Source organism: Coregonus lavaretus (assembly GCF_964263955.1).
Source record: "Coregonus lavaretus genome assembly, chromosome: 6".
Lineage (NCBI taxonomy): Eukaryota > Metazoa > Chordata > Actinopteri > Salmoniformes > Salmonidae > Coregonus > Coregonus lavaretus.
Window position 1 is genome coordinate 2,208,692 of NC_139993.1, and position 11,381 is coordinate 2,220,072.

General features: G+C 41.5%; 1 protein-coding gene across 1 annotated transcript; it reads right to left on the reverse strand.

Moving 5' to 3' along the window:
- Positions 1-1,784: 1,784 nt before the first annotated feature.
- LOC311130333 (melanin-concentrating hormone receptor 1-like) lies at positions 1,785-8,853 on the reverse strand (the record flags this gene model as incomplete). The annotated part of the gene is made up of 2 exons (XM_084163062.1): positions 1,785-2,809; positions 8,778-8,853. The coding sequence occupies 2 exons, from the start codon at positions 8,851-8,853 to the stop codon at positions 1,785-1,787; spliced, it is 1,101 nt and encodes a 366-aa protein (XP_084019188.1).
- Positions 8,854-11,381: the final 2,528 nt, after the last annotated feature.

An 11,381-nucleotide genomic window follows, 5' to 3' on the forward strand; every position in this document is an offset into this window, starting at 1 on the left:
TTTCGGCATACTCATCTTTTGTTTTACGCCAGACCCACTTAGAGTGTTTGTTGCCAAAAAGCTCAATCTTAGTCTCATCTGACCAAAGCACACAATCCCAGTTGAAGTCCCAGTGCCGCTTAGCAAACTCCAGACGTTTACGTTTGTTAGTGTTAGTGAGAAAAGGCTTTTTCCTTGCATGCCTCCCAAACAGCTTGTTGGCATGTAGAGAGCGTCTGATGGTTGTTTTGGAGACTTTGTGACCCCAAGATGCCACTCTTTGATGCAATTCTGTGACAGTGAGCTTAGGACTTTTTTTTACTTCTCTTACCATCCTCCTCACTGTGCGTTGTGGCAAGATAAACTTGGGACCTCTTCCAGCCTTGTTTGTCACTGTTCCAGTTGTTTTAAACTTCTTAATGATTCCTCTGACTGTAGATACGGGCAAGTTAAGGCGAGTGGCTATTTTCTTGTAGCCATTGCCTGACTTATGAAGGTCGACACAAATCTGCCTTACTTGAATGGTGTGTTCTCTTGTCTTTGCCATGTTGACAAATGGGTAAGAGAATTAGGCCTCTGTGTCACGTCATATTTATACCCCAGGGAAACAGGAAGTCATGAATTACTAATTAAAAGTTCCTAGATACCCTGACCAACTTTAGCAACTACAGAAAAATATATTTTTAAAAAAATCAATTAAAATTTTCAGCGGAATTGTTAGGGGTGCCAATAATTGTGGGACACATGATTTCAAGTTATTATTTTTTTAAATGTGTGATTTTTTTTTTACCACCAAAGTAATGTACTTAAATAAAAGGTTGGATTTTTCTATTTTTTTGCATTTGGGTTCTATGTTGTTTAAAAAAAAAGGAGAATTTTTGGAAGTCCTCGACCACATCTTAAACAGGGGTGCCAATAATAGTGGAGGGCACTGTATATTAGCTAGATTGGCAAACCAAAACTACAGTAAGGGATTGTGCTAAAACCTGCCTTCCCTGAAGAATTTGAATAAAATGGCTGATACAATATCAAACTATTCACTTAGTCATACTCATACTGGTCATTTATGACTGTGTATGCATTTATTCATTGATTTGTACATTTAGCTATGAATCATCTAGACTCTCACACTTTTACATTAGCCACTGAATATCATTAGCAAATAATCTATTAATATCCTTATGTTTCAGTACCTATGTTTACTGTACCGAGTACCATGTGTAGACCAGTACTCAATAATAAGTCACATCCTGACTATTGTAAACATCTCCTCTCAGGCTCAGGCTGATCCCACTCACTGATCACTACACACATTGAATGATAGTATTCTTCTATTCTTCTTCTTCTCCTTCTTCTTCTTCTTCTTCTTCTGTTCTGATCGATCCATTAACTGTTCCCATGTAGACATACATCATTGCTCCCATACAGTGATCCAATACAATGTCACTGACTGTACAAGGGTTGCAAAAATCCGGCAACTTTCCCAAAATTCCAAGGTTTTCCAGAAATCCTGGTTGGAGGATTTCGGATTTCCTGCTTATTACTTCCTGATTCTGGCAATCTTTCAACCGGGTTTTCTGGATTTTTGCAACCCTACCCTGTACATTGATTCAATACACTGTTCCTGCCTTTACACTGTTCAAATTCAGTGATCCAATACACAGTTCTTCCTATACACCATTATTGTACCCTGATCCATACACTGCTCTCATACCATCTTCCACTGGCCATACCAAGTCTCCCTTGGAAAAGGGGTCTTGTTAAATAAAGGTTCAACAAACAATAAATGTGTCATAAAACGGGCCTCAGTGGGCGGCCATATTGGCAGGCAGCAGCTCCCTGGAGCTCTGATCCTGCTGGGGTCTCTCAGGGGCCAATCTCAGACTAACACTACCCTCTGTGGTGCTAGTGGGTTTGACCCGGAACTTCCTGTGGACCGGCCGCATGGCCACGATGAGCTGCCTCTTGAAGGTCTCACTCAACACAATGTAGAGGAACGGGTTGATGCAGCTGTTAATGTAGCCCATGCTAATGGCTATGTTGTAGGCATAGGAGAAGGCTCGGCTGGGGTTCTGGACTCCAACGTGAACCAGCTGGAGGATGTAGTAAGGGGCCCAGCAGATGAAGAAAGCCAGGCAGATGGCCACCGCCATACGGGTTACTTTCTTGGTGCGCACCCTCAGGCTCCTGGGGGGCAAGGGGGCCACACTGGTGGCCATGTGCTGGAGGATCTTGAAAAAGACCACGCACATGATGAGGAGAGGCAGGGCGAAAGCCAGGACAAACTGGTAGAGAGTGAACCAGTAGATGTCAGTAGCCGGATTGGGAAGAAGCAGGGCACAGCCCACAAGGTCGCCAGGCAGAGGCATGAGGCCCGCGTACATCCACACCGGGATGATGGTCAGCAACGACAGCGTCCATACTAGACCGATAACCCCGGTTGCCACGCATGGCGTCCGAATGTAGTTGAAGCGGATGGGGTGGACCGTGGCCAGGTAGCGGTCCAGAGTCATGACCGTGAGGATGTAGGTGCTCACTATCTGGCTGTTGGAGTCCAGAGCGGTGATGACTGTGCACATAGTGGCGCCGAAGCACCACGAACCGTTGCCCATCAACTGGTGGATGAGGAAGGGCATCCCGAGGAGGAAGAGGAGGTCGACGATGGAGAGATTGAAAATGAAGATGTCGGGGACGGTCTGCTTGGCGCGGCACTTGGTCTTCTTCAGGATGGTGTAGATGACCATGCAGTTACCCATAATGCCCAGGAAACAGATGATGCCAAATATGATGGGCAAGATGGCGTTGTTGTAGTAGGCATCATGATCCCCACCTATAGGGACACAAGAGCAGCAGAGGAGAATGTTATTAAAGTACCAGTATGATATATCATATATCCATAAATCAAACCTGTCAAGCATCAATTTACGTAGCCTGGCTGCCGCGACACAGGTGGTACACTCTTAGAAGGAAAGGTACCTGGAAGAACCTTTTGGGTTGCCACACCGGCGGAACCTTTCCAGTTGAAAAAGGTTCCTCAGGAACCTCTCTGAAAAGGGTATTCGAGGAACCCCTGTGTTCCTAAAATGTGATAGGTCCCATGTGGCTCAGTTGGTAGAGCATGGCTCTTGCAATGCTAGGGTTCTGAGTTTGATTCCCACAGGGGACCAGGACAAAAATGCATGCACTCACTACCTACTGTAAGTCGTTCTGGATAAGAGCGTTTCCTAAATGACTCCAATGTAAAGGTTCAAACCAGTGGCGGCTGCTGATTGGCTGAAGGCTCGGGGTGGTTATAGTTGTCAGCATGACAGAAATATGATGCCAAGTTTCAATCTACCGGTAGTTTCTTTGAGAAGATATACACCACATGGCAAAAGTATGCTTGTCGAACATCTCATTCCAAAATCAAGGGCATTAATATGGATGTGGGAAGGCTTTCCACTAGATGTTGGAACAATAAATGCAGGTACTTGCTTCCATTCAGCCACAAGAGCATTAGTGAGGTCGGGCACTAATGTTGGGCGAATAGGCCTGGCTCGCAGTCGGCGTTCCAATTCAACCCAAAGGTGTTCGATGGGGTTGAGGTCAGGGCTCTGTGCAGGCCAGTCAAGTTCTTTCACACCGATCTCGACAAACCATTTCTGTATGGACCTCGCTTTGTGCATGGGGGCATTGTCATGCTGAAACAGAAAAGGGCCTTCCCCAAACTGTTGCCACAAATTTGGAAGCACAGTGTCGTCTACAATGGAATTGTATGCTGGAGCGTTAACATTTCCCTTCACTGGAACTAAGGAGCCTAGCCCGAACCATGAAAAACAGCCCCAGACCATTATTCCACCAAACTTTACAGTTGGCATTATGCAGATTCCTCCGTCGGACTGCCAGATGGTGAAGCGTGATTCATCACTCCAGAGAACACGTTTCCAATGCTCCAGAGTCCAATGGCAGCAAGCTTTACACCACTCCAGCCGACACATGGCATTGCGCATGGTGATCTTAGGCTTGTGTGCGGCTCCTCTGCCATGGAAACCCATTTCATGAAGATCCCGATGAACAGTTCTTGTGCTGACATTGTTTCCAAAGGCAGTTTGGAACTCAGTAGTGAGTGCTGCAACCGAGGACAGACGATTTTTACACGCTATGCACTTCAGTACTCAGCGGTCCCATTCTGTGAGCTTGTGTGGCCTATCACTTCGCGGCTGAGCCGTTGTTGCTCCTAGACGTTTCCACTTCACAATAACATCACTTACAGTTGACCGGGGCAGCTCTAGCAGGGCAGACATTTGACGAACTGACTTGTTGGAACAGTGGCATCCTATGACAGTGCCACGTTGAAAATCACTGAGCTCTTCAGTATGGGCCATTCTACTGCCAATGTGTGTCTATGGAGATTGCATGGCTGTGTGCTCGATTTTATACATCTGTCAGCAACGGGTGTGGCTGAAATAGACTAATCCACTAATTTGAAGGGGTGTACACATACTTACTACAAATGTTGTGCACAAATTTGTTTAAATCCCTGTTAGTGAGCAATTCTCCTTTGCAAAGATAATCCATCCACCTGACAGGTGTGGCATATCAAGAAGCTGATTAAACAGCATGATCATTACACAGGTGCTGAGGAGTATTTCTGTCTGTAATAAAGCCCTTTTGTGGGAAAAACTTATTCTGATTGGCTGGGCCTTTTCCCCACAAAAGGGCTTTATTACAGACAGAAATACTTCTGATTGGCTGGGCCTGGCTCCCCAGTGGGTGGGGCTGCACCATGGCTGCACCCCTGCCCAGTCATGTGAAATCCATAGATTAGGGCCTAATGAATTTATTTCAGTTTACATATTTCCTTATATGAACTGTAACTCAGTAAAATCTTTGAAATTGTTGCATGTTGCATTTATATTTTTGTTCAGTGTAACTATTCAAATATAATATTAATAAAATAACTATTCCAACTTCGGGATTTGCATAGGCTCTTGAGCAACTCATACACCTCTGTCAGCCTCATTAAAACTACAAAATGTCGAATTTAAAGACACACCCCTACTAAGCCACGCCTCCAATCCAGGGTTCCTCCAGGAACCCGATGCTACGTTGAACCTTTAAAGGTTCCTCCAAAACCTAAACTAACCAAAGGTGCAAATATGACCCATCGACTAGCAATGGTTCCTTGAGGAACTCCAGAGGTTCCTTGAGGATCTCCAGGGTTCCTCAAGTCACTACTAATTCTAAGAGTGTAGAGCTGTGACTCACTGGTCTGGACAGGAGGACGCATTGATTGGTTCTCTCAAATGTAATTTTTTCCCTGGGGGGTTGAGACCTAGCCTCATACGGTGCCTTCAGAAAGTATTCACCACCCTTGACTTTTTCCAAATGTTGTTGTGTTACAGCCTGAATTTAAAATGGAATACATTGAGATTTGTTGTCACTGGCCAACACACAACACCCCATGATGTCAAAGTGGAATTATGTTTTTAGAAATGTTTACTAATTAATTAAAAATGAAAACCTGAAATGTCTTGAGTCAATAAGTATTCAACCCCTTTGTTATGGCTAGCCTAAATAAGTTCAGGAGTAAAAATGTGCTTAACAAGTCACATAATACATTGCATGGACTCACCCTGTGTGCAATAATAGTGTTTAACACGATTTTTGAATGACTACCTCATCTCCGTACCCCACACATACAATGATCTGTAAGGTCCCTCAGTCAAGCAGTGAATGTTAATCACAGATTCAACCACAAAGACCAGGGAGGTTATCCAATGCCTCGCAAAAAAAAGGGTGCCTATTGGCAGATGGGGGAAAAAAGACATTGAATATCCCTTTGAGCATGGTGAAGTTATTAATTACACTTTGGATGGTGTATCAATACACACAGTCACTACAAAGATACAGGCGTTCTTCCTAACTCAGTTGCCAGAGAGGAAGGAAACCGCTCAGGGATTTCACAGAGGTTAATGGCTGTGATAGGAGAAAACTGAGGATGGATCAACAACATTGTAGTTACTCCACAATACTAACCTAATTGACAGACTGAAAAGAAAGAAGCCTGTCCAAAACATGCATCCTGTTTGCAACAAGTCACTAAAGTAATACTGCAAGAAATGTGGCTTGTCTTGAATACAAAGTGTTATGTTTGGGGCAAATCCAATACAACATATTACTGAGTAGCACTCTCCATATTCTCAAGCATAGTGGTGGCTGCATCATGTTATGGGTATGCTTGTAATCGTTAAGGACTGGGGAGTTTTTCAGGATAAAAAATTAATGGAATGGACCTAAGAACAGGCAAAATCCTAGAGGAAAACCTGGTTCAGTTTGCTTTCCACCAGACACTGGGAGATGAATTCACCTTTTAGCAGGACAATAACCTAAAACACAAGGCCAAATCTACACTGGAGTTGCTTACCAAGAAGACAGTGAATGTTCCTGAGGGGCTGAGTTACAGTTTTGACTTAAATCTGCTTGAAAATCTATGGCAAGACCTGAAAATGGTTGTCTAGCAATGATCAACAACCCATTTGACAGAGGTTGAAGAATTTTGAAAAGAATAATGAGCAAATGTTGCACAATCCAGGTGTGGAAAGTTCTTAGAGACTTACCCAGAAAGACTCACAGCTGTAATTGCTGCCAAAGGTGATTCTAACATGTATTGACTCAGGTGTTTGAATACTTATGTAATCAATATATATTAGTGTTTTATTTTTCTTCAGCTTTGACATTACACAGTGTTTTGTGTAGGTTGTTGACGAAAAAATTACAATTAAATCCATTTTAATCCCACTTTGTAACACAACAAAATGTGGAAAAAGTTAAGTGGTGTGAATACTTTCTGAAGGTATTGTTCTTCTGGAAAGTATTCAGACCCCTTGACTTTTTCCACATTATGTTACGTTCCAGTCTTATTCTAAAATCTACACACAATACCCCATAATGACAAAGTGAAAACAGGTTTTTAGAAATTTTGGCAATATGTTAAAAAAAATACAAAAAGTATTCAGACCCTTTGCTATGAGACTCGAAATTGAGCTCAGGTGCATCCTGTTTCCATTGATCAACCTTGAGATGTTTCTACAACTTGATTGGACTCCACCTGTGGTAAATTCAATTGATTGGATATGATTTGGAAAGGCACACACCTGTCTATATAAGGTCCCACAGTTGACAGTGCACGTCAGAGCAAAAACCAAGCCATGAGGTCGAAGGAATTGTCCATAGAGCTCCGAGACAGGATTGTGTCGAGGTACAGATCTGGGGAAGGGTACCAAAACATTTCTGCAGCATTGAAGGTCCCCAAGAACACAGTGGCCTCCATCATTCTTAAATGGAAGAAGTTTGGAACCACCAACACTCTTTCTAGAGCTGGCCGCCCAGCCAATCTGAGCAATCGGGGGAGAAGGGCCTTGGTCAGGGAGGTGACCAAGAACCCGATGGTCACTCTGACAGAGCTCTAGAATTCCTCTGTGGAGATGGGAGAACCTTCCAGAAGAACAACCATCTCTGCAGCACTCCACCAATCAGGCCTTTATGGTAGAGTGGCCAGACGGAAGCCAATCCTCAGTAAAAGGCACATGACAGCCCGCTTGGAGTTTGCCAAAAGGCACCTAAACTCTCTCAGACCATGAGAAACAAGATTCTCTGGTTTGATGAAACCAAGATTTAACTCTTTGGCCTTAATGCCAAGCGTCACGTCTGGAGGAAATCTTGCACTATCCCTACAGTGAAGCATGGTGGTGGCAGCATCATGCTGCAAGGATATCAGCAGCAGGGCCTGGTAGACTAGTCACAATCGGGACAACGATGAACAAAGAGATCCTTGATGAGAGACTAGTCAGGATCGAGGGAAAGATGAAAGGAGCAAAGTACAGAAAGATCCTTGATGAAAAACTGCTCCAAAGCGCTCAGGACCTCAGACTGGGGCGAAGGTTCACCTTTCAACAGGACAACGACCCTAAGCACACAGCCAAGACAACGCTGTTGAAAAGTTCAAGGGGTCTGAATACTTTCTGAAGGCACTGTATATACCAGATTCATGTAAACTTGGGGATCAGGCTGCTCATTGAGATCTCTAACTGTTTTGAAAACAGCCCCCTTCATTATCAACGCATCTTGCCGACAACATTAAAACAGCCTTTCCAGACTCTGAAGTCAGGACTTCGAGTTTGGTATCATCCAGACTATAATTTATGAGCAGCAGAGGATAAATAAAGTAAGTAAAGTATGATATACAGTATAGTAGACTAAGGCTATCCATACACCAAACCTGTGAAGATCTTTCAGTGCCTAGTAATAGATATTTCAATGCCCTTGATATGTTCTATATACAGTATCTTTGACAAATACCCAATAACATAGCTGCTACTGTATGTGTATGGTGACTAAAAGTTCACAGGAAATGGATATTTTGAGATGAAGGTACAGTATAAGCCATTCCCACGAAAAACATGTCACTTAAAAAGGGAAAGGTTGGCACTAGCTGTGCCTTCATGAAGCTACTAGATAGATTTTCATGTCCCTCTGAATAACAAGTGTTAGACGGAGCAGTGAAGGAAACCAACCATTTAACTTCTTCAAGGAAAAACGAATGAAAACAAAAAGAAGACGACTGTAGCTTACACTATAGCCTATGTGTGCCACAATAAGATAATGTGAAATCATTGTGACATTGTAGGCTATTAATCATTTTAAGAACGCGCAAAGATTTCCTCCAGTGACCATTGCACGTTTATACTTTCTGGTTGTTTAATTGCTATACTGAATAGCCTACTTTAAAATTATTTTAAACCATGATAAATGCTTACCTGTTGAAGCATCAGATGAGTTCACTGCAACCAGGGAGGGGTTATAATACAAGACCGACACGTTATAGAAATCCATTGATAACTTCCGAAGTAATCGCAATCAAATCTGGGTGAAGGAAAAGTGTTTATGCTCAGGGAAAATTCTCAAGCAGTTAATAATGCAACTGTCTTCCTGTTTTTAAATAATATTGTAGTGGCTAGAACTCACTGATAAAAAAGTATAATATTTACAGTTCCATCTTGCACATTAAAATTATAGTAGTATTATAGTAGTATTAAATACCTTCAAGCATACCACTCCATTGTATTCATGCAATCCATCAAAATATAATAAGCATACCACTAAATTGTATTCATGCAATCCATCAAATATAATAAACGTTCCCGCTCTTGTTGTGTACTTTACTGATTAGTAGCATCCTTTGCACGAGCTGGATGGAGTGTAGTCTGGCGCGCAATGAGTCTTCAAGCTTTTTACTAGGAGACTGATAATTCCTGCAGCTGCACGACGCTACTGTATGGTCTATTTGCGACTGCGCTCTTCGTCTTTCATTGGCTGAGGATGAAGTTTCAAGGATAACTCTTCTGTTTAGAAGTCTAGCGGACTGGCACCATTGAGATACGGCTGTATCTGTTGTATTGACTCACATGTCGATGTGTTTATTTAATGCATTTTGACAGCCACATCAAAGAACAAGGAGGGCCAAGGTACCTTTTTGTGCTATTGAAAGCCTTAAAAACTCTTTCAAATGTAATAAAGATTGTGTTCCATTTTAACATGGCACCACAATAAAGGCATTTTAATAGCATGTAGAGTGATTGGTCCTCCTTGTTCTTTGATGACCAATAGCCTAACCCGAAAGAGTACCTTCACCAACATACTGTACATTTTTGAAGCTCTAGCATATCCAATCCCGGACCCTATTGCTTCCCTTCGTTCTTTTTTGTGACAAAATGAAAGCTAACATTTTCCACCCAATTTTTAACAAATTGGGAACTTACAGGTAGCCTAACTACCTAAATAAAGGAAACACCAACATAAAGCATCTTACTAGGACGTTGGGTTACCAAGAGCCAGAACAGCTTCAATGCACCTTGGTTGGCATCATTGCGTCTCATAGAAGTGACGCCATCTAACGCCAGACAATGCCTACAAGTGTCTGGAACTCTATTGGAGGGATGCAACCATTGAGATCTTAAGTATTCTAATTGCTAATTCTATGGATGCAACACCATTCTTCCACGGATTCCATTTGGTGTTTTGTTGATGGTGGTGGACAGAGTGCTAATTATACCGTGAGTTTCGGGGGTCTCTATTTTTTTCACGGGACCTCCTGTGCACAAACATTTCTATGGGCCTAATAGTAAAGACATGTCATTTAACTTTAAGAAGAAAAAAATATATACCTTTTAATTTGGCATGAAAACAACCAATCATGATGTTTTAATCTTATTGTCAAACTAATCACCTCAAAAAGTCAGCAGACAAAACAATAATCACTAAAAATAGAAATCACCCAAAAATAAATATTAGACACTGTTAAAACATTTGTGTGGAGAAGATATCATTTTATTTGACATTCTGGGACAAAGTAGTTCCCCTATTTACTCAAATGACAACACACATGTCACTCAATTCAGTGCTTCCACGTTCCATGGATCAAACAGTTATTTAAGTTATATTAAAACCAGGAAGATCTGGCTAGTCCCCTGCAGATTACAGCTCCATAAATGTAATACATTGCAACACTAAACTCATAACAGAATGGCAAAAGTCTTACCAGACTTTATACATATGAATCAAGCAGGGTTTATTAAAAATAGAAATTTACAAAAAAATTAAAGAACATGATGTTTCAGTATAATACAATATGCTAAAAAACAAGATGTAGATTTATCAATAATGGCTGTTGATGCCAGACCATCTTGAATAGCCTTTTATATTAAAAACTTTGGAAGACTTCAACTCTCCATCTGAAATAATACATTTCATAAATATATTATATAAATATCCTAAATCAAAAATATACACAAATAATACAATATCTGATGAAATTGCTTTAGAAAGAGGCACGAGACAGGGATGTTCATTCTCTGCCCTCCTGTTTGCACTGGCAATTGAACCGCTTGCAGAAATAATTAGACAGGACCCAAACATAACAGGTATCAGTTTTGGTAAACATGAGTAGAAACTAAACATATTTGTGTACCTATGATGAAAATTACAGGCCTCTCTCATCTTTTTAAGTGGGAGAACTTGCACAATTGGTGGCTGACTAAATACTTTTTTTCCTCACTGTATACCTGACTAATATTGAAAACTCAATGCAATCTTGTTACAAATATTTTCAGAATACTCTAAAATTTCAGGATATAAAATCAATGTGGGAAAACTGAAAAAATGGCAATAGGAAAAAGAAAAGGAATAACTCATGATCTACAGCAATCCTTTAAGTGGACCACAAAAAATCTGACATACTTAGGATGCTTAATAAGTGATGACAAACAACAAATATATAAAGATAACTTTATCCCATTACTCAAAAACATGAAAGCAGATCTGATTAAATGGAACAATTTTCCCATAAATCATACAGGTATAAT